This window comes from Leuresthes tenuis, unplaced genomic scaffold (assembly GCF_036924035.1).
Source record: "Leuresthes tenuis unplaced genomic scaffold, fLeuTen1.0.hap1 SCAF_7, whole genome shotgun sequence".
Classification (NCBI taxonomy): domain Eukaryota; kingdom Metazoa; phylum Chordata; class Actinopteri; order Atheriniformes; family Atherinopsidae; genus Leuresthes; species Leuresthes tenuis.
In genome coordinates this window covers 6,802,509-6,825,715 of record NW_027325361.1, presented here as the reverse complement: position 1 = coordinate 6,825,715, position 23,207 = coordinate 6,802,509, and the positions used below count along the sequence as shown (strand labels likewise).

Below are 23,207 nucleotides of genomic sequence, written 5' to 3'. Positions count from 1 at the left end.
GACATTAGTCAGCTTCTTTTAGCTACCTAAACTGAATCAGTCCTTTACTGCAATTCAATCTTAGAGGAACTTGCATCCTATTTTGTAGCTGTTTGGTCCCATTTAACTTAATGTCCTCTATAAAAAGCAGATGATTTGTGAATTAACATTGTAATTGGTGCTCTGGGTGTTTTCATCCCTTTTGTTTGTGCTGCTTTTAAATTCTGCACATGAGCTTTCAGTTATGTGACAGAAAATGATAAATAAGCCCACGACTTGTCACATGTTTTGTGAGTTTGTTTTGGGTTGAACATCAAAGTGGGCCGAAAAGAAGGATGAGAAGACAACAGACGTCCTTCTTGAGCGGGCTTCATCCCACGTTCTGGGATTATTCATGGTTATTGTGAAGTATGTTTGTTTTATGTTGAAAGGTGAGGAGCGCCAAAGGAAATCAGACGGACAGCTGCTGATGTAGATTACGATAGTTGAGGTGTGACACATATATTTGATCAAGGTAATTACTGGAATTATTCACTGAGAGATAGACCTCTTCGTATGGCTGAAATATAATTTTATTATTTCTGTGCAAGCAGTATGACTCCTGACAGCACTTTAATGGAGAACTTGTCTGCTGGTCTTTGCAAAGTAAATGCCTGGCTGTTCACACAGAATGATTAAGTTGCTGGCTCAGAAAAAAACACTATCTATGTACTCGTATGCATGTGTCGGTACAGGTAACTGTATTTATTTACTGAATTTCAAAAGAGAGAACAAGCTGTTCCTGGCTGCTAGTTAGCGAACTGCCTCCCACATACACAGCCTCACACACAGACACACACACTGCCCAGGGATTTGTTTGACAATTTGGAGCAATGGGGTGTGAAACAGAATTTTCCATTTTCTCTCATTGTCACTGTCACAAGTAATCATAAACTAAATGAGTCTGTGTGCCTCATTTTTTTGTCATTGACTCATGTGCTGTCATGTGACAGTGCGTGAGTGTTTAGTTGTGAGTGAGTGCGTGCAGAAGCCTGAGTGAGCTCTGCAGTGTGCTGTGAAGCGCTTATTCAGGTGCTAAAAAGTGTCTGATAGATCTGAGTCTACATTAAGTGTCACCAAATGTGGAGTGATCGCCCACTGAGTGAATGTTCTGTTTTATGACAGAGAGAATGAATAAAAATACACCCAGCTCCTGGGAGATGGTCTCTATGGTAGCGGTTACTATGGGGACGGCAAGGCTGCACGTGAAGTGGTGGCTGTCATGGCACTCTGGGGAATTCACCCTCTGCAGCTGCTGAAGGACAGATAACACACATTTACAAACACAGAAGAACAAGCTTGAATGAAGAGCAGAGGGGAGAGAACAGACAAGAGACCAGTAGAGGTGTAATTCAGGGGCACGCTTGCAACACTGTGTTGTTGACTGCTTGGTTTAGTGTTAAGGGTTTAAGATTTGAGTTTCTGTTCATATTATATATGAAAAGAGTTCACTTGTTTTAATCTAGTAGCTGTTTTATACCTAAATGTGTACAGAAGCAGTTAAAAAAAAGACAGAGCCATTGAGCTGAACAAAATTCAGCATTTTTATGTGAAATTCTACAGTACTTCCTCAACCTTAGTCTGAATCGTAATAAAGTTCCAGTGCTGTGGAAGACATGCTGCCTTGTTCCAATTCCTAAAGAATCTCATCCATCTGCCATGAAGGACTAAAAAGTAAGAACCGACATCATGAAAGTCCTTGAGAGACTAATTATGGCTTAACTACTATTACATTACCATTACCTGCTGTACAAAATTGGTATAAATTGGTATGAAAGAAGACTTAAAACTATCAACTAAGCTCCCACTTATTGTGACTATTCACACAATATTCTCATAGATTGTGTGCCTTATCTCGTCTTTCATTTAATGTATTAAACATGTTTGTAACACTATGAATTGTCCAGATTTCAGACTCACTACTTTGTGTTTGTACTTTGAAGTCTTGCTTTAATCCTCTTTCAACTTCACTTGTTGACTCCACCACTGTGGTTAGAACTAACTTAGTATTATTGATGATGTCACTTTATGATTTTCACTACACCCTCCTTCCTACATCAATCTTTAAAACCACTCCCTCGATAAAGTTTGCCTCAAGATCCCAACACCAAACTAGTCCTATACTGTTGAACCCCTGTAATGTGTTTGGATGTACTTGCTGGAAAACCAACCTACACCAAGATTTTTAAGGATCTTAAGCATGCTTCCTTCACTGCAGAGGCCATCGAATATGACTGAAATGGATTTAGCATTTGTGGTGCTTCATTTCTGTGACAAGAAATTTGGTAGACCTGCAAAGCTCAGAATTTTTAATGTACCAGTAACTCATTGTCATGTGGTTGTCAATTTACGGTTTTGATTTAGTGGAAGTAAAATCATCAGTTTTTGCTGTTTATTGAAATTTCACGGTGGCCTAATGATAATGTTCAAAGAGTGTTTCAAAATTCTCCCACATATCTCCTATAAAACCCATGGCTGTTCACTTTGGCCTTGAAGTTGCGCATCTGTTTTGAATTTGAGAATCTTTATTGAGGGCTGTATTTTAATTAGATTACTATGCTATTTCTCTCCTTTACACTGAATATTTTCACATGTCATTTGGTATTTTAATTTACATCACGGTAATCCCAAGTGCTTAAATACAAAGCAGCTGGACTTCTTTTTATGGCTAAGTCCAGTTTCCCTCCTGCAGGTGTGTGACTGTGTGCATGAGTGTGGGTGATAAAGTATCAGGGTGTGTATGTTCTTGTTTTCTGTTTTAATGTCAAAATATTTTTGCTGATACAAACAAAGCTAAATTATTCAAATGTGTGTTTGCGTGCTGAGAGTTTGTGCATGTAGTGTTGCCTCTGCAGAGTCCGTCTGCTCTGTCATGCTGTTTCCATAGCAGCAGTGAGAACCACCACAGCCAACCACACTCCCTAGTTTTACCCTATTGGTGCCGGCTCACTCTGATTCTCTCTACTTTTTCCTTTTCTTTTCTTCTTCTTTTTTTTTCTTTTTTGAGGGGTAGTTGAACTCTGGGAGCCTTGACACACTTCAGTTTCCACCTTACATTCATTCATTCATACAGGCACAATCAACCAGAGCACTAAATACACAAAGAAGCATAAAAGATAAATCATTATATCTAAGAATGGATTTGTGCCTTACTGCCGGTAAACACTTTTTGGCTGGGTTGATGTATTTTCTCTCTTATTTATATTTCTCTATTTGTGTGGATTGCATTTTGTGAGGTTGATTTTAGGAAACAATCCTGTCTACTTTGTCCATCTTCTCTTATCAAGCATCGTGTCAGTCTTTGGAGGTTCCATGAAGGGGACTGCCTCTTATTTTTACCCACAAAAACAATCATTTGCTCCCAATATTTGTCACTGTCCCTGCGGTTGTAGTACTTGCCTAATTCTCATGATCAACATGCTGCAAGCTTAATGCTCTTTCTCAGTGCTCTCTTTACAAAGAGGCTGTTATTTTTAGTCTAATCTGTCTTTGCATATTTGCATAGATCTTACATCAACAGACTTTGAGGGCACAATCAAGCAGATGCATTTTAAGCAGCGAATAAGAAGAGATTTTGTTTAACCAACTTATATTTTGCTGTTGATTTAGCCAAGTAATTAAAGACACAGATTACTTTCAGTTTAACCACGCTGGGTCATCTTTTTACATTTGTGATTATTCAGTTACTTCACCAGAAGTAGTCATCAAATAAGACACTGGGATTAAAAAAAGACTATCGGTCAATCAAAGGTCCTTTCAAGAGAAAGAAAATAAAGTGGTCACATCATCTGTGGTCAGTGTTACTGGTTTATTTAGGTTGTACATGGGTATCTGACTCATGAATGGAAAGCGGAAAGATTGACAATGCTGCACACATTGAACAAATTTCTAGTCATGTAGGTTTTTAGCCAACAAACAATGCCTTCTTTAACAGCCAATGAGAAGATCGCTAATGCTGTATAACTATGACAGAGTCTGTCACCTGACTTACGTCCTGGTGCTGGTTGGACAACCACACTGATGTCACATATTTGAGTGGAGATGGCGCACATATTATAGATGGCTGGATACGTAAAGATACAAATTATTCCCAAAATAATTATGAAAAGTCAGATGCATAATGTCCGTTGTTCTGTAGGAGCATATTTGGTGCAGATAAGTTGATAGAGATGCAGAGCAGCAAAATTTCTTGACCTGTCAACGAGCTATCTATATTTTCTTCTATCTAATATCACTGTGCCTATGTTACAGCTTTTCTATTTGCATCAACAAATGCACCCGAGCTAAGCTACTTTAATCAGAATACATCAGATGTCAGCATCCCCACTGAAAATGAATTTGGAGATTTCAGGGATGACATTCAACCGTTGATGCCACAGCCTTTTCATCACAGTATATGCTCGTAAAGGTAGCAGGGGTTGCAGTTTCCAGGTGGAAATATCCGTGAACTAGATACATTTTTACCAGTTTTTACAAGTCAGGGAAAGTACTCCCTAAACATCTGTGTCTTGTCTGTTTTGAGGCAAAGTTGATGTTGTTATTTCCCTTCACTATATACAGTTACGGTTTTTCATATGACTGTACAGGATAAATTACACCATAACTGCAAGACATGTAATCATCTTTTTAAATCTGATGTTTATTATGTGTTTAGATGTTTAGATTATTATTTTAATTTATCTTAATAATTTATACATTATTTGAAATTTTGTTTTGTCTTTTTTTTTAGGGATTTCTACTTGAATGATAAGACAAAAATGGAGCTCCAGGGTGTAATAACTCAGGCAATCTAATATTCATATCTACACTACCGTTCAAACGTTTTCCACGAAAACTCACACTTTTATTTATCAAATGAGTTGAAAAATTAATAGAAAATATAGTCCAGACATTGGCAAGATTAGAAATAATGATTTTCATTTGAAATATTAATTTTGTTCTTCAAACTTTCGTTTCAAGCTTTCGTCAAAGAATGCGCCAGTTGCAGCAATTACAGCATTGCAGACCTTTGGCATTCAAGCTGTTAATTTGTTGAGGTAATCAGTAGAAATGTAGACAATTAGCAAACACAATGTACCATTAGAAGACTGGAGTGGTAGTTGCTGGAAATGGGCCTCTATACACCTATGTAGATATTTCATTAAAAAACAGACGTTTTCACCTAGAATAGTCATTGACCACATTAACAATGTACAGAGTGTATTTCTGATTAATTTAATGTTACCTTCATTGAAAAATAAGGACATTTCTAAGTGACCCCAAACTTTTGAATGGTAGTGTATGTTTTGATTTGTTTAGAATTACAAAAGCCTGCAGCTATTAATATTTCCTGTCAATAATTTCAGTCATATTTCTTCAGTGTGATCTTTTTCTTTCTTTTATTAAGGAAAAATAGGATAACAGTTGCTTCAGGTTTTTTAAAATTGTTTGTTGTTTAAATCCTTCCCAATTCTTCAATGCTTAACAAACCCTTTGTTAACAGATTAAACATGAGCAATCATCATAGGTTTAAGGTGTGAGTGCACTGCAAAGCACTAAAAGCCGGGTTTGTACATACAGTAGACAAATAGTGAATCCCAGCTGGCCTCATTATACCTTCACTGTATGTCACTGTGGATAAGGATGTATCGATTTTAATGGTCCGGCCCTTCGAGATAAACAGTCCTGAAGGATCTGCAGCCTTTTTATCAGATTTCACAGGGTTTGCAACAACCCCTTGGCAGATAACATAGTGTACTTACAATGCTCTGGATTGCTCTGTCTATCATCTGAATTCATCTGGTCTCACGTGGAACTGGACATGTTTGTGTGTGTTCATAGACAGATAAAGCTGAGGGTCTTATCTCTAAACCGCCTGATGTCACTTTTGTCTGCACTCTGGAGTCTTCTCATCTTCATGTTCACCCCTTCCTTCTCTCCTCTCTGTACCTCTTTTGACTCCCTCTCCTCTTGCCACCACAGCTAAGGATCAAACAGGAAATTGCAGTGATTGTCTGATAAAATGAAAATTCACCCTTATTCTTTTTGAAAGGGCTTGCAATAAAACATTTTAGCTGTCAGTAGAATGGGTGTAGTTTCCATTTGGGTGTGAAATGGCAAAACTGCAAGATGAATCTTCATTCAAGAATTTAGATCTGCATGGTTAGCCCACTTATGCCATTCAGCCAGTAGCTTTTTAAATGCAGTTGTGAAATGGAGTGTTGTTTTCATAGGTTGCTGTGTGCAGGGTTACTGAGGGTTTGTGAAGAATGGCTGTACTATCCACCTGCCCCCAGTTTTACACTTCATTGCAACCTCTTGAACTATTGTTGGTCCTACAACATCTGTAGCTGGAACAATAAGTCTTCTGTCTTAGAAAAGCACTCACATAGCCATATGAACACTAAAAATTTGTTTTCAAGAGGTAAATTTGTCTCTTGTCTATACTGCCCTCGTACAGAAGATGGTAGATGAAATCCCTAGTCCTCAGTTAAAGAAATGCGTTACAAGATTTACCTGAGGCTGTTAGGTGGCTTCATTTGTGTAAGAGACCAATTTAAAGCTAGTTTTTGATGATAATAATGATGACAGAACATTTTTGGGGTTTTATGATTTTTCCAACTTGATTGACTAACTAAAGACACTTCCAAATTAATATCTGAATTTGACTCCAAACCCTGTGAAATAAATTAACATTGAAACTTTTCATCAAACCAAATATGGAAGAAACTTTAAATTTCATTGTGAAACTACATTGATCATTCTTCTTTGATCTTTTTGAGCTCTGACTATGATTGAAATAATAACAGACTGAAGAGTAGTGCTCATGTCATGCTATGCACCTCCTCGATTTTGGTTCAGCCAGCTTTCATATCTGATGCAAACTCTACCCAAGTTTGCAGGTATTCACCTCTTTTGAACAGACTGTGTTCAGGTGCAGTAACATTGTTCTATTTGTTTGTAATGCACTGGAAATATGAATGAAGATAGACACAGAATCACAACAATGGAGGTTTCCGCAGAATTCCAAATTTACATAATTGCTTCTATTAAAGCTATTTTTGCACAGAAAGAGAATGTTATTCTATACATTTTATATTCAAAAGAGGTTTCTTACTGTCACTGTACTGTGTAAGAGGAATAATATCAACAACCAAAAACTCAGTCTAAGTATAGGCAAGTGAATGAGGTTGTCGATCTGCAGCTTTTCATACCTGAAAATGTTGGAGCCACTTTGAAATTATTCTTGACGGTATATGAGAAGATATTGGATTAAATCAAATAGATTTTAACATTTCAAAGTTGTCCACCAATTCTATAGAGAATAATGAACTGCATTTATATAGCTTTAGGCTAATTTTCTGACATAGATATGTCTACTGTTACATTTTTTGTATAAATTAGACCATGCAGTAATATTTTTTTATTTTTACATCCTTTTTTAGAATATATATTTTTGATAGATAAACTGAAAACTGACAACTTGATGCAAAAGACTGACTGAATAGCCAATACAGCTAATACATTTTGAGAATTTATTTTTTCTAATCTAAAACACTAAGTAGAAAAAAACTACGAAATGAATGCACGGAACAGATGATGGCTTCAATTGTTTCATGTGATGGGGTTCTTAAGAATTGCTGTTAATGACCTAGTCGTAGTAAAAAAAATTGGAGAATAAGCCAGATCTGAAGCTATGCAAAAAAATCTAGCTGTTCCATGCAGGCCATTTTTTTGGAGATGTTTTAAGTTTCTGCTGGAAAATACTCACTCCATCCTTCCAGCCAACCATTTATTAACTGTCATTGCTCATCTTCCACAAGGCTGTGAAGGGCTGGAACCAATCCCAACTCAATACATTCAAGATGCAGGGTCAGACTTTATGACAGGGAACAGAGATGATACGTCTCTACTGATGAACTGAAATGTCAAATCTGAGTCTCAGTTTAACACTGATGGATACAGAGTCGTGTGAGCGCTGTCATTTTCACACCCTTAGACTCAAATTAACTCTCACAGATTTTCTCTGCACATTCAGAATTTTCCTTCAGTAGGTGTTAAAGTGTTGCTTTGTATTTTTATTTCATTACTCATCAAAAGCACCCAAATCTGATAATGTTTATGAATGCATCTCACATGGCTGCTGCTACAAATTAACTGCTGAATATTTTAGAGAAAATGCCACTCTAAATTTTAATGCTGGCTACACAGTTAACTTCTGTGGCAGTTTGTTATATCAGAGCCATTTAGTGGTTTATCTTTTAGTGATTTTTCCTGTTCATTTACATGCTGTTATCAGTCAATAATGCTCTACTCAAGAATACTGACTATGTTAGGCAAAAGAAGCCTGTTTGTGCTCATCAGTTGCAGGCGCTGTAATACAAATCTAATGTCCTAAATGTCATGTCCTTTCTCTCATCTTCTTTCTCTTGCAGTGCAGTGTCTGGAAATGACCACTAAACGGAAGCTGATTGGCCGGCTGGTGCCGTGCCGTTGTTTCCGTGGCGAAGAGGAGGTGATCTCAGTGTTGGACTACTCCCACTGCAGCCTTCAGCAAGTCCCCAAGGAAATCTTCAGCTTTGAGAGAACTCTGGAGGAGCTCTACCTAGATGCTAACCAGATTGAAGAACTACCCAAGGTAGCTCTGGTGCATATGTTCACCTCTTCTTTCTCTGTCATTTCTTTCTTTGAATGACTATTTTAACCTATTTTAACTTTTGTTCTCTGTTAAAATATACAACACTAGTCACAATCTTGAGTTTGAGCCAAACTACCCAGTCAAATACAATTAATGCAAGATCTTTGGGTGCTCAGAGAGAGCCATCCATGGTCAGGAACTCTCTGCAGTCATAGTTTTACAGATCTTAGTTCAACCTCTTTATTATTTTCCTGGTAATTAAATGTAGTTTGATTTAGTTGTTTAGCTGTAGTTATCCATCAGATGTGGTCAGGCCTGTGTGAATTGTTAAGAAAAATGCCAATCATAGTACTACAACATCAAAACCAAGCGATAAGGGACAATCACAAGACGTTATGTTTATACATTCAATACCTGAGATAATTAATGTTACACAACAGTGAAGTTCTAGAGGGTTCAGGGGTATAAAGATTCCTTCAGATCAGATTAACTTGAGTTCACTGTTTTAACAGCCATAGGGTGATAAAGAATGCCAATTCCTGGCTGTACAGCAGCATTCTTTGCCACCCAGGACTTTCTGAAAACCCCTTTGTGGGTAGTGCTGAAAAGAATTACAGGTGCTGTTTATAAGAGGGCCATCGCATATACTGATATCATGTCCTGGTTTAAATGACAAAGATGTTGAATTAGATTTCTAAATTTAGCTGGCATGGATAGAGACACTCTAACAGGGCTATGTGACAGGCAGGCCAAACTGGCATTTAACTGACAAAAAGTTGTCTTTTTAAGCAGGACATGTTTGTAGTTTTAAGGCTATTAGGTAAAGAACTTGGTGGCAGCTGGATACAAAACGAAAGAACACTTTTGTTAAGTAAACTAAAGGCACTGACAGGGCAGGCACTGCAGGAAAATATTGTTTGAATAAGCATGAAATGAGAGAGAATCACATTCAAAATGCTGGCAGTGAACAACGGAATCCAGGCAGAATATTATATATGTGAATATTTTAAGGGAGATTGTTGCAAAAAGAACAACAGGTGAGATGGCAAACAGCAAACAAAGACCAAATTAAACAGTTCTGGAGTAAAAATAACTGATGTAACCAGGGAAGACAGACTTTACAAAATAAAACAGGAAGTAAACCAAACCAGAACATAGAACCAGGGCACTGAACAGAAATTAGGCCAAACAATAATCACAATAAAATTAAAACTAACAGGGAGATAATAATAAAACAAGGCATGCCAATTCAAGAACCCAAAGAACAAAATTACAAACCTAAACACAACAAAACCCTCAGACCTGAACACACAATCTGAACACACACGTAAAGTATTACTAAGCCACCATACAAAGCAGATATAGTGTTTGTTGTTGCAAATAGCTAGCTTTATTAATACTGCTAATGTTAGCTTACTAACTCATACATAGCTATAGTTTCCCCTGTTGCACTATATCATCTGATGCTGGTGCCATGCAAGGTGTTAACTTGAAATGTTTTTTATGCAAATGTATGGTATAGTTAAACTACTTAGCAATTAAATTACTTTGAATAAATAGCTTATTGTTAATTCTTAACAGTGAGTTGATTTGACTCAAACTTGCTTTTACTATAGTCAACTTTAATCATGAAAGCATTTGTCTGAAAACGGCTCCATTGACAGTCTGCAAAAATACATAATAATGATGATGTTAAAATCATTTGATTTGGCTGCCATGCTACCAAAATACAACATTAACAGTAAGTTGTTCTTTATGCTGTTCTCTTGAATAAAATATATTTTCTTATCGTATGTATCATAAGATTTATCATCAGCATTGGAAGGAAACAAACTGCACATTGCATATTGTCACTACATATTAAAGATTTGCACCATTACTCTGCTCAAATGTCATATTTGCTATGTGACTCTGAATTTGGGGTGTTTTCTTGGTAATTATAATATTTTGATGCTCTTAGCACTTTGTATGAATGCACTTCCATTGTTGTGTATGTTTTACAGTATTTTTTTTTCCATTTAGAGCACAATTGTCTGAATGTTTTCACTTTCCCTCTAATATGTGTTTTGTCCTTTGCGGGAATTGGGGAGATTAAATCTGCATCATTCATAGAAAAATGCAGAAAAATAGACCAGCTTTTCCACAACATTAAGTGGTGCATGCCTACAGCAAACACTCAACCCTCTCTACATTTAGTTTTCTATTTAAAATCTGGTGATTTTACCCACAGATTCTGATTTTTCCTTGTCACCCCTGTGGTTTCCCATAGCAACTCTTCAACTGCCAGGCCCTGAAGAAGCTGAGCATGCCTGATAACGACCTGTCCAACCTGCCTCCCACCATCGCCAGTCTGGTTAATCTCAAAGAGTTAGACATCAGTAAAAATGGTAAAAATGTGATCTGAATATAGATTCGCCATAAAAATAATAAAACTAAAATTCCTCTAAGAATCTATCATATACCAACCAGATGCTTCCTTTTCTTGCTGTTTACATTCAGTTATGTTTTTAATAAGATATACTTTGAAATGGCAGGAAACTTGTGAGCTTTCTTTCATATAATAGTTCAGCAACTACATGAAGACTAAATTTGATGTTGTGTGAACACTGACAGATAAACGTCATCATGTTGTCTCACCACATTTCCTCTGACTGACTCTCTCTAACAGGAATCCAGGAGTTTCCAGATAATATAAAATGTTGTAAAGGCCTGTCTGTGGTAGAAGCCAGCGTCAACCCTATTACCAAGTAAGAAACACACACGTTATCAGTGTGAAACTGAACCAGGGACTGTTTCTTTATTTCTAACATGGCAAAATAAAAGGTTGTAAAAAAAAATTAGAAATCTTCAGCAAATTATTCTGAGCAGAAATTTGGACATTAAACTTTTATACGGGTTCATGTCGACTCTGAAAGTAGGAAAATGATCAGTTTTGATCAGATTAATTGGACCTGGTCTCACTTCAGGATGTGGTGGATTGTTTACAAATATTTTAATTGATTTCTCTCTGTCACACCAACACTGAACCTTGTTTTTTACATGTTAATATTCACCGTGTACATTTCTGTAACTATCGAGCAAGAAATCTATTGCAATAATTCATAGTAAATAGTTTGGCTGCTATATATTTCCTACATGCCATATAATCATGATCTTTTTCTTTCTGGCTCAGTTATGCCCTGTCACTAGAATTTGTGCATACTTTTAAGTTCTTCTGTAAAGTGCTTATATTGTTTAAGCATCAGGTGTTAAGTTAATTGCTGTTTTCCTATCTAGTAATAGTCATGAGGCAAAGAACACTGCAGATAGAAAGGCTTTTTGTGCTTGTGTGTGTGTTGTGTACATTCAGCCGATGAGTCATCTACAGGCAAACAGTAGTAAGCTGTTTCTGCAGGGGCTGATAGCCTGTATTTGATTCCAGTGAAGCTGTTCAATTTTCAATTTTTTTTCTTTTGTATATTTTCCTGTTTTGTTTTGTTGCCTTCTGTTTCTATCACTCGCTTGTGCTACTATCTCTTTTCCAGACTCCCAGATGGTTTTACGCAGCTCCTGAATCTGACCCAGCTCTTCTTAAATGATGCCTTCCTGGAGTATCTGCCTGCTAACTTTGGCAGGTAAAACAATGCATTTGCATTTGTAATGTCCTATTGCACTCTTGGTGATTGAACGTTTACTCAGTGCCAGATAAATACATGAATGTTTTTTTTTTTAAAAGTTAGCATTTTCTTATACTACATGATGTGTTTACAGAAGCGTAAGTGTGATGCTAAGGCCAACTGCATTTCTGTCTTTGGGGCAAGAGTAATATTTTCAATAATGCTGAGGCTGGGTTACATAATGCTTCATCACGTTTTTATTTCAATTAAATGTTAAAATTGGATTCATATATCGAAAAGTCTACAGCTATTATAATGATAAACTAATTACTATACTTTTTATAATTTTATCTGGGAAAGACTCAATAAAATGTATACATTTAATTCTGTTAAATTAATTATATTTTTTTGATTCCACTGTTTTTCATTTTCATGTGAAAAACTGCATATGGAAGTCTAAAAGGGCAAAAAGGCCCTAAATAAAAGTGTGTTGATGGTGACGTGATCATCTCTATTGCTGATAAGTGATATTGGAGTTTTTCAAATTAAGAAATTAGGCATTTAGACTGTTTTCAGGAGTAGAACCATGAGATGGGACTTATTTCTCCTTATTTTATGTTATTTGGCCTTTTGTGAATTTCTCTCTGATGACTGTTGCATCTGACAGAGTACAAGTAAAGGGAATTAAGTTTTGGCTTATGTGCCGTCTGTTTTAAGACTCTCCAAACTACGGATCCTGGAGCTGAGAGAGAACCACCTGAAAACCATGCCAAAGTAAGACAAGCTACCATATGTGTGACTGTGTACATGTGAGTAAGAAGAAAATATAGACTTCAATCTTGATTCTGCAATTCACACACACACACGGATGCTTCATGATACTGCAGAGATTTTAAAGTTCCTGGAAAATTATACTGCTACTTTTCAACCAGCCTGTCTGAGCAAAACAGAGCAATAGCGTGTCTAAGATAGTAAAGAAATTATAGAAATCGTAGAAAATCTATAATCGTTAAGATAAGTCAATGTCCAGCCCCGACTTAATTTTAAAGGTTGGGAGTTTCAAGTAGTTTCCTCTCTTTCAAAACTAATCAGGTTTAGTTGCATTTGCCAGTTTGCAGACATTATATAGAACTTCAAATATAAATGATGGTACTTGGTGCATACTAAATCCAATTTAAAGCAGAAGAAAAAGTTGTGGTATGGCCCATCAGTGATATATTTTTATTTCGTGTTTCTTTTTAATTGAAGCATTACAAAAGTTGAATCTGTTTTGTGTGAAATCTCTGCTCGCAGGTCCATCCACAGACTGACACAGCTGGAAAGGCTGGATCTGGGTAGCAATGAATTCTCTGAAACGGTGAGAAGAATTACCTCTGCAATATACAAGTTAAAACAGTGACCGTATATGCACAGTGTAAGGAAGTGCAGACTATATTAAACTAGAAATTATAATCTACAGTGGTGTGGCAGGGTTTGGCTGCTTTCAACAGTGATGCCATGAACAGTTTTCTTTATGAATGAACTTCATAAAGAAAAGCTAAGGTTGTTGTAATGTTGCAGAACATACTTGAAGCTGATCAGATGACTACCTGACAGTGTTATATGAGGCATAAGAATCTAAACCACTCAGGAGAATAAATCCCTTTTCAGACATTCAGGATGTGACTGCTGTGTTTTCTTTCTGTTTGTAAGGTAGATAGGTGTTCAACCTTTATTTTTCTCCTAGCCAGCTGTGGAGATACTTACAAATCTGAATTGACATCTGCATGCGTACTGGGCCATCTAGCCAGAAACAATGTATGACTTAGAGAAACAGTCACTCTGCAGATGCCCAAGCAGCTCCATTGATACTACTTTTTTAGGTCAGCTGGAAAGAAGCTTCCCATGAACAGTCATGAAATCGGTCTGCAGCACACTGATGGTGATTAAGATGCAGATAATGCTCTGTAAAGTATACTCTCAGAGCCAGCATTTGTGTTGCTCCTCTGCCCTTTCTTGTCTGGTATGTTTCTTTCTTTCTGAATGGAGATTGATCCAAGCGCATGCTCAGTCTGCGCTCTTACAATATATATATAGTATGCGCTGTATGTAGTTGACCGCAGGGGGATTGAATAAACCTTCACTGACTGGTAAGGATGACAAAATTTATGGACCTCACACAAGACTGGATGCAGAAACCGTAAACTGGCTGTATGGACGAATCAGCAAGGCAGAACACAAGGTTCTACACAACGATGCTGTTGTCGCTACCGTGATTCACAATGTTGGCATGCTATTTGAAGGCACAAACTGAGATGGTGCTAAACTGCATCTGTTTGGGCAGTGTGAAAGACCAAAGGCGAGCAATGGCAGAATAAAAGCATAGTATTTTTTCTTTATTTCAAAGTAAAGTAGTGTTATCTTTGTTTCATAAGGGTTTAAGAATTTTGTACCTGAAATAATCCTGTATGTTCCTATGGAACTGAGACACTGATGTTTTAACAGTGATGTGAGGTTGGAACAGGGAAAACAGAATGTTGGAGTGGAATGTTTCAACAGAATGTTTCTAAAAAGAAACTGAAGGAACATCAATCCATTTTCTATACCCGCTTAATCCAATTCAGGGTCACAGGGTTGCTGGAGCCTATCCCAGCTGTCATTGGTCGTGAGGCAGGGTATACCTTGGACAGGTCGCCAGACAGAGACAAACAAGACAAACAACCACACATGCTTCCTCCTAGGAACAATTTAGAGACACCAATTAACCTAACATGCAGGTATTTGGATGGTGGGAGGAAGTCGGAGTACCCAGGGAAAACCTGTGCATTCACAGGGAGAACATGCAAAGAAACCTGAACCTAGAACCCTCTTGCTGCGAGGCCACGGTGCTAACCACAACAACTATGGAACTATGATTTGGTATAGAAGAGCTAAACCTTTTTTTAGAGTTGCTGCCATCAAATTCAAGATAAGCTTTTATTTTTTATATGATATGAAAATGTCATATATATGATATGAAAATGTCAGCATTTGATGTTTTTTTATGTTCTGTTGTTGATAAATGATCGGTTTATAAGATTTGCAAATTGTTGCATTCTGTTTTAATTGATTTTTTTACATAACGTCCCAACTTTTTCAGAAATAGGGTTGTAAATAGCAACATTATTGTAGATTTCTTTTTGCAAGTATTTAGTATATAAGTCTGTGGATTCTTCTTTTTGCTTGTTAGCCGGAGGTGCTGGAACAGATACACAACCTAAAGGAGCTGTGGCTTGATAACAACTCTCTACAGTCTATACCAGGGGTAAGAAGACTTCCAGCTTGCACAGAAAAAACAAGGAGCATCACTGAGATGACAATCTCTGCACATCCCAGCACACTTGTACTCATTTATCTTTACTCTGTCATTAAACCTTCTCTTCTCCTTCCCCCCTCCTTGCTGCAGTCGATAGGCAAGCTCCGTCAGTTGCGGTACTTGGACTTGGCTAAGAATCGTATTGAGACATTGGACACGGACATTTCTGGCTGTGAGGCCTTAGAAGACCTGCTGCTCTCCTCAAACATGCTGCAGCATCTCCCTGACTCTATAGGTGCACACTCAAGCATTACAGACATGCACGGAAACACGGACTCACACATTGAAGCAGTAGCTTACTGTCATTTCTATGAAGCTTGTGATGCTGCTGTGCTCTTTTTGAAAGGCACTTGAATATACACATGCACAGTAACAACTTGACATTTTGTAAAATGTGTTCGTTCTCTGTCTTCCTGACAGAGTTAGTACCATTCAATCCAAAAATGAAAAGAGAGCCATCTTCCCTCAATTTATATCTGCTCATTAACAAGATGTAGAACAGCAATTAAGAGCTGGAAAGGTGATAGTAGGTGGATTTGTTATGTTGTTATGTTCTTTAAACAACCTAAAGCTAAAGCTAAGATAAACAAACCCAACAGATTGGTATTGATCTTCTCATTTAACTCTCAGCAAGATTACAATCAAGCATATTTCTCCAGCGGTAAACTAATCCATCAATCCTTGATGGAGCTGTGTGGTGGCTACTGCAGAATGCTTTCCTAGTGCTGTGCAGAGCACAGGAATGACAATGTTTAAAGCAAAACGTGAGACACACTAAATTAATCTGAAGGTAGGCGGGTCAATTATATTTGATACAGAAAAGGTACTTAGGTTTCAGATCACAGTGTGTCTTTCTTCCCCAGGAACTTTGCATATGTGTGTTTGCATGTGATGTAGGAATGCTGAAGAAGCTGACCACGCTGAAGGTAGATGACAACCAGCTGAACTCACTGCCTCATACCATTGGGAGGTAAGGAACTGACATACACTCCCACAAAAAAAAAACTAAAACTGAAGTCATACTCTAGACATGTACAGCAAATTCTTGTTTTAATTTAGAACTTCTTTCAACAGATTTCTTTTTCTTCGATTTTAACTGGGTTGTTGGTGGATTGTTGTTCATCTTGTTTATTACTATAAACAGCTGTTTTGTTATGCTGGCTGATGTTTGGGGGGTTCTGTGTGTTATGTTTGCTGCGTTGCCATGGCGTTAGTCCGAAGCCCAAGCAAGGGTGAGTAACATTAGCCTCCTGGATCCCGGGGTGTGTTCAGAGACAGACAGATGTTCTATTGCGATCCAAAATAAAATCTTGCTACCACAAGATCATTTTATGGTTATCTGAATTACATGCAAACATAAAGATGTTTTCATAATTCTTTCATGTCCACTCCATTGGAATTGATATCTGACTAAAATCCATTTCCTTCACTAAAGTTTTCTGAACCCAGAACAGCTAAAACTTACTGAACTGAGATGAAAATGGTTGCATGTAAAATGATTGTAGTAATCTAATTATAATACATCTTGTTAGCTATCACAGTTAATAGACAGTCACTGTAGATGCATTATTTCCTGTTGTAAAAAGATAAACACTTAAATTAGGCAGAAAAAGTTGAGGATTGTTAGCTTATTGGTGAAAAATGATGGGAAAAAAACCTTTTAGTTTGTTAGTTTAGTCTAAACTAAATCTATATTAACTGAGCAACTAAATTCCAGTCTGGGGAGAATTATTTAGTTATTTTTTTTACTTTCAAATAATTAAGTACTTACACTATGTGACTGTGCAGATGCCATTAAACTCTATATTCTCCATCAACTTTACACTTTACAAGAATTGTGTCTGAACGTAATAGAAGCTTTTTGTCTTTTTGAACACGTCCCTGGTTTTAGCCTTAATAAGTAGTCCTGTAGATTTATTACTTCCCCTTAAAAGGTCCTTTTATCACCCATTTAATGTTTTAAGTGTTTCTTACCCCTGATAAATATGATCCCTTTACTATGCCTCTGTTACCACAAGAAATAAATCTATATTCCTGAATAGGTTACTTTTTTATTTTAACAGATGTATAATTTATGGCTGATGCTACTTCTCTTGCTGTATCAATACAATCTGATACTGTATAAAACTAGTAATACACAATTTCAGTCTGTGAATAAATTGTTGAACAGCCTAACTGATAAAATGTTTATTTATCACAGTTATTGCTTGTTTTACTTAAAAAAGATTAACATTTAACAGCTTTTACTATTATTACCTAAAACGCGCTTGCTTATGCAGTGGGACTTTATGTGGGTTTGCAACTGGAGTAACTGGTAAAAACCCATACAAAGGCATGCATCCTCCATGAATCAAAGTGACAGGTCAGCGGGTTATTTTTCCTTACACCTGTTGCAGAATTTAGGCTAATGGAAACTAATCTTTCAACCATTATTCAAGAGTTACATTTGATACGTTTACCTTTAGGTGATTTTTTTTTGGTTGAAAGTAAAGCTTAGAATTGCTCAGACAAATGAAATGATGAAATAAATAACCTTACCTTAAAGCTTGATATGGGACCCAAAACTCCTTTCCATTCCTCTCCTCTCCTCTCTTCTCCTCTCCGGTCAGACCGTATGGTGGTCCAGATGGTCCGGTCTGTTGGGAATAATAATAGCAGACTAATGCAATGTTAACAGTGACAGTACATTAATGTAAAATTGTTGTCTCATTATCATTAGTCTGCTGTAAATGTGATGCCAGGCCAGGGAAGGCAGTCAAAGGGGGGTCATGGTGTCCTGTAAAGGGCTTACAGTAGATGTTACTGTATATCAGAGTGGAGTGGAGAAGCTGAGATTGAAGTGAAAGAATTGTTGGCATCAAAGAGTAGAAAAATCAAATAAGACTAGATTAATGTAATAGGCTGATCTATTGATTGGTTGATTAAATTATTTACTTATTTGTCAATGTGGTAATCTTTTTCTTGTCTAAAACATTCTCCACTTAATAGTAGTTGCAAGTTTTCTTTATCATTTTCAGCAAATCCTATGGAAATCCTGAAACTAACCAACAAATATACCTGTCTGTTAGTTACACACAGGTTTTAAACATGGTTCAGACATTTCCTTAAACAGCTTGACAACTGTTATCTAAACTGGAGTAAATTGAATGTTTGCTTGGGACTAATTTCATCTGCGAGTTTGTACATATTTGGAGTGTACTTACCACAGCAGGACAGTGTGTGTGGGACTTATTTATGGATACACTACAGTGTTTGTTTGTTTGTAATATAGGAACATATCAAAGCTTAACATTAATTAATATTTTTTAACATTAATTGAGCGCAACACAACAAATAAATAGAATAATAGGATCAGTTCATGCTTGGTTTCAGTCTTTTCACAGGATTTTGTTGACAGTTGTTGAAGTCCTGTATCAGCGTTCTTATTTTTTTTAACCAAAGACTGTAATAGAAAGGCTGTAACTTGCAGAATTATTTCCTTTCTCTCTTTGTCATGCTGTCTCTTCCTGTCACGCAGTCTGTCTTTGTTGGAGGAGTTGGACTGTAGTTGTAATGAGCTGGAGTCATTGCCTCCCACCATCGGTTACCTGCACAGCCTGAGGACCTTTGCTGCTGATGAGAACTTCCTCACAGAGCTGCCACGGGAGGTAGGCAGTTCACACTTTGCAGGGCTGGCATTAGTAATAAGTTGTCAAAGAAACAATAAATGAATCCAGGAACAATTAATCTGCAACCATTTTAAGTTTGATGAATTTAATGTCCTTCAGCTTCTCAACGACACAATCTGGTAGTTTTCTTGTGAAAACAGAAAATGAGAAAATTGTGAGCAGTCGGCCTAACAATGCTGTAATCAGGCTTCAGTTGATCCTTGAAAGTCGTACCTTCATTTGTGCAACATTAATGAGTTGATAGTTCTTAAAAAATCATAAATCTGATTTTTAAAGTTTCTAAAAATGATGCAACTGAGATTTATGTTTAGTATATGCATTTTGCCATCTTTATAAAGAAAATTACAGTCATAACACATAAGAGACTACAGCAGGATGTTTTAATGTAAGGCAACTTTGGTTCCAGCCTATATTCAGCTTTTTTTTAACAGTTAAGTTTAACCTTAATACAGGTTCAATACAGGTTTTACAGTTTATAAGGTCAGGAATTTAATCAAAGCCATAAGAAGATCTTAAGTCGTAAATTTAACACCTCTGAGCCTGCTGATAAACTGTGTATTAGAAGTGTGCTTACAAATGCGACGCATGATCTTGTTCACGTTTTAATTACATGTGTGATCTGATAGATCGTATGTTTGTGTGTGTGTCTCAGATTGGTAATTGCAAGAATGTGACAGTGATGTCACTGCGGTCCAACAAACTGGAGTTTCTTCCTGATGAGATTGGACAGATGACTAAACTACGTGTCCTTAACCTCAGCGACAACAGGTAGACACACACACCCACCCACATGCGCACATGCGTGCGCCCAGAGGCGGAGGCTGAGCTATGATTCAGAAATTGCAATAGACACACACACACATGCAGGCAACACTTTCTGAATGGCCGTTTTAATTCTGTAGCTGCTCTCACGGCCTGTGGTTACCATGGTAATGGGTGAGTGTGTTGCCATGGTTACACCCTCTGCAGGCTGTACAGTGCGTGGGCAGATGAAACATCTCTCTCTTCTTTCTCACCCCTCCCTCCTTCTCTCTGTCTCTCTCAGGTTAAAGAATCTACCGTTTACCTTCACTAAGCTTAAAGACCTGGCAGCTCTGTGGCTCTCAGATAATCAGGTATTTCTCTTTTCTCCAGCACTCCAACACACAAAACCACCCACTCATTAATCAAATTACCAGGGTTGTTTTAAAACATATTTCATTACATTTACACACTGATAGATTTCCATTGTTAGGCATATATTTTAAATTTTTCAGTAGAGTATTGAGTCGCACTTATTGCTTTATTATTGAAAAAGGTATGTCAATGAAAAGTGGATGGATGAATAATACAGTGAGAACAATATTTCTCACTTATTAAACAACTGTTTAAACTGATTACAATTGTACACCTTTTTGAGGTCTTTATACTGACTTGATAATGTGCCTTTTAGGTGGCTTCACTTCATATTAATATTCTACATGATTATACTGAGGCTCTATATCAATTAATTACATTACAGATCCCCTGCATTTGTGCAATTGCTCGGTACAAAGCAGAGTTATGCAACATTGTGATGTGACAAAAAAAACAACAAAAGGGCATTTTGATATTTTTAAAGTCATCTTTAGAGTTTAATTGACGTTGTTGAATTAAATCAAAAGGCATGGCATCAGTTGATCGTTATCTACCTGCTAAAATACGAACAAATTTGAAATTCAAATGCAATTTGTGAAATGGCAACCCAGACTTACATTTACATTTAAAATTGCTACTAATTTATTCATGCTCGGCCTCAAAATCCGACTGAATTTAACCGTGCTCTTTCATGCGTTATATCTGTTAACACCGATCATGGAAATTCCATTCAATTGTTATTAAAGTTTCAGAAAGAATGGTTTATTTGTATTTAATTAACAAAGTGGGAACTCAAAGTTTGAATCCATTCATATATTCCAAACTACGATTAGTTATATTTACATCACATTAGAATTTCAAATAGATAGACTTTGCTCAACATCTAAACTATAGATGTCATAAAGAGAAAAATGATGAAACAGAATGCACAAATATTTGCTTTTAAGAACAGTGTTTGGTTAAAATTAGGGAACAGATATCATCAGTAAAAGTCTCAGGACACAGGAGTGCAGATATGAACGTGTCTGTCTCTGTGTTTGCAGTCCAAGGCTCTGATCCCATTGCAGACAGAAGCCCATCCAGAAACCAAACAGAAAGTTTTGACCAACTACATGTTTCCTCAGCAGCCGCGGCATGATGAGGGTACAAACAGTTTGTGTGTGTCATGTAATGTGTGAATACTGTGTTGGGACATCTTGACTAGGTCCAGTGTAATTTATTACACTACTTCATGTTATATGCAATATGTGCACTGGTAAGGGTGGGTTTGTCTGATAATGTACAATACAGGGTGTAACCCGTTATCATCGATAACTGATGTATGTTTTTGTACAGATTACCAGTCAGACAGTGACAGCTTTAATCCAACTCTGTGGGAGGAGCAGAGACAGCAGAGGATGACTGTGGCCTTTGACTTTGAGGACAAGAAAGAGGAGGAAGACAACTCTGGGAAGGTCAAGGTCAGCTCTTTGTCTTTTGCTGTTTCTGTCGGTTTTCCTTACTGTCTCATTAACTAATTGACAGGGTTTTACAGTATGAGGAAGGTTCCCTATTAATTTTTTGTAAAGACAGTGTCTGGAGCATCTCCAGCTCTGAACCATTAGAGCAAACACTTAGCAAATGTACTGAGACAAATCTGGCTCCTTAATAAAAGTAAAGAACTGCCCTTTTTTCTTCTTGCGCATTCCTATGTAGAACTCATTATATATACACTTTGGACATAAAAAGCAATTTAAATGACTTCAGGTTCAGATTCTAAAGGAGTTTATGAATCTCATTAGAAGCACTGGTACATCTTTAGTATGGTTGGGAATCTCTAGGCACATTTTTATGATTCAGAAACTAATGTCAATGCAGGTTGATGTATATTTTTTTTCTTTTTTTTCTCTATCCCTGTGAGTACTTGTTACTTTCAATGCAGAGTATTTGTAACAATCTAAGATTAATTTACTTCCAATTTCTTTGATTTAAATCACAAATAGAATAGACAGAATAGTGCTTGTAGCAGTATGCCTAAACCGACATCAGCATTTTCTTAAACATCAACAATATAATAAATAAAAGACAAAAATAACCTCTTATTTTTGCATGAAGCAATGCATTCACTAATTTATTGCTTTTGCTGGAGCACATAAAAATCTGTCTGCAGATCGTCTGTAATACAGTCACAGTGACATGAAATTCTGTAGTAACGTGGCCTTTTTCACATGTTAGAGGTACCCTACCTGCTTTTTAAAATGATTGCATTACTTTCTGTTTCTTCTCGTGGTAGAGTGTGGGGAACAGTGTGTCAGTAGAATAACATTAAAATCTAACTTTGTATTTTTAAATTAAAGTGTGCAACATGACTCAGTCTAAGACTGCATACAGATGCAAATCCTTGGTAATTAAAGTTACAGTAGTGTTTGTAATTTGCATGGTCTTTACTGGGTTTGGATGAAGCCTTGACATTGCTGGCTTAATGGTTCATTGGTTGGCAGCAACTCCTTATGTTTTTCATCCTCCGTGTAAAGTGGTTTATTAGTTTGACTGCTGATAGGCCAAAGTGCATTCATAAGCTAGCTTTTAATGCAGATGGTCCCCGTCGGATTTCTTGCTCAGCATCTTGTGCATGCTAGAAGCTGTTCAGGCTTCACTTTCACTTTTTCCAAGTTACCTTTTCACTTAAAATGTAGAACATTGCGTTTGGAAATTTGAGAATCTCCTCAGAATTCACCACATTTGCGTCTTGATTAATTCCCCCACCCTTAATGTTTATCTTTGATTGAAACCCAAATCTTCTTTGAGTCTGCTACATCTTAACGATCAGCCTTACAAAGCTGAGCGTTTAAGAATTTAAATGACATCAGTATGAAGCT

The 23,207-nt window shown here is 37.0% G+C and overlaps 2 protein-coding genes across 16 annotated transcripts in view; one reads left to right on the top strand and one right to left on the bottom strand.

Annotated features, from left to right (window-relative positions):
• cp (ceruloplasmin) overlaps positions 1–23,207 on the bottom strand; it is a 442,499-nt gene that overhangs the window by 91,318 nt on the left and 327,974 nt on the right. The window lies entirely within an intron of this gene.
• The window catches only part of lrrc7 (leucine rich repeat containing 7), a 118,352-nt gene that overhangs the window by 70,699 nt on the left and 24,446 nt on the right, over positions 1–23,207 (top strand). For 13 of the 15 annotated variants that reach the window (XM_072389027.1, XM_072389026.1, XM_072389032.1 and 10 more), the window contains 15 exons: positions 8,433–8,635; positions 10,905–11,022; positions 11,304–11,382; positions 12,160–12,249; positions 12,949–13,005; positions 13,525–13,588; positions 15,440–15,514; positions 15,656–15,800; positions 16,463–16,535; positions 16,780–16,797; positions 19,083–19,212; positions 19,886–20,001; positions 20,279–20,348; positions 21,393–21,492; positions 21,685–21,809. In XM_072389027.1, coding sequence (XP_072245128.1) covers positions 8,447–8,635; positions 10,905–11,022; positions 11,304–11,382; positions 12,160–12,249; positions 12,949–13,005; positions 13,525–13,588; positions 15,440–15,514; positions 15,656–15,800; positions 16,463–16,535; positions 16,780–16,797; positions 19,083–19,212; positions 19,886–20,001; positions 20,279–20,348; positions 21,393–21,492; positions 21,685–21,809 — 1,449 coding nt within the window. In that variant the 5' untranslated portion in view covers positions 8,433–8,446. The remainder of the gene's footprint in view (positions 1–8,432; positions 8,636–10,904; positions 11,023–11,303; positions 11,383–12,159; positions 12,250–12,948; positions 13,006–13,524; positions 13,589–15,439; positions 15,515–15,655; positions 15,801–16,462; positions 16,536–16,779; positions 16,798–19,082; positions 19,213–19,885; positions 20,002–20,278; positions 20,349–21,392; positions 21,493–21,684; positions 21,810–23,207) is intronic. The other 2 variants (XM_072389025.1, XM_072389038.1) reach the window with 1 other exon arrangement.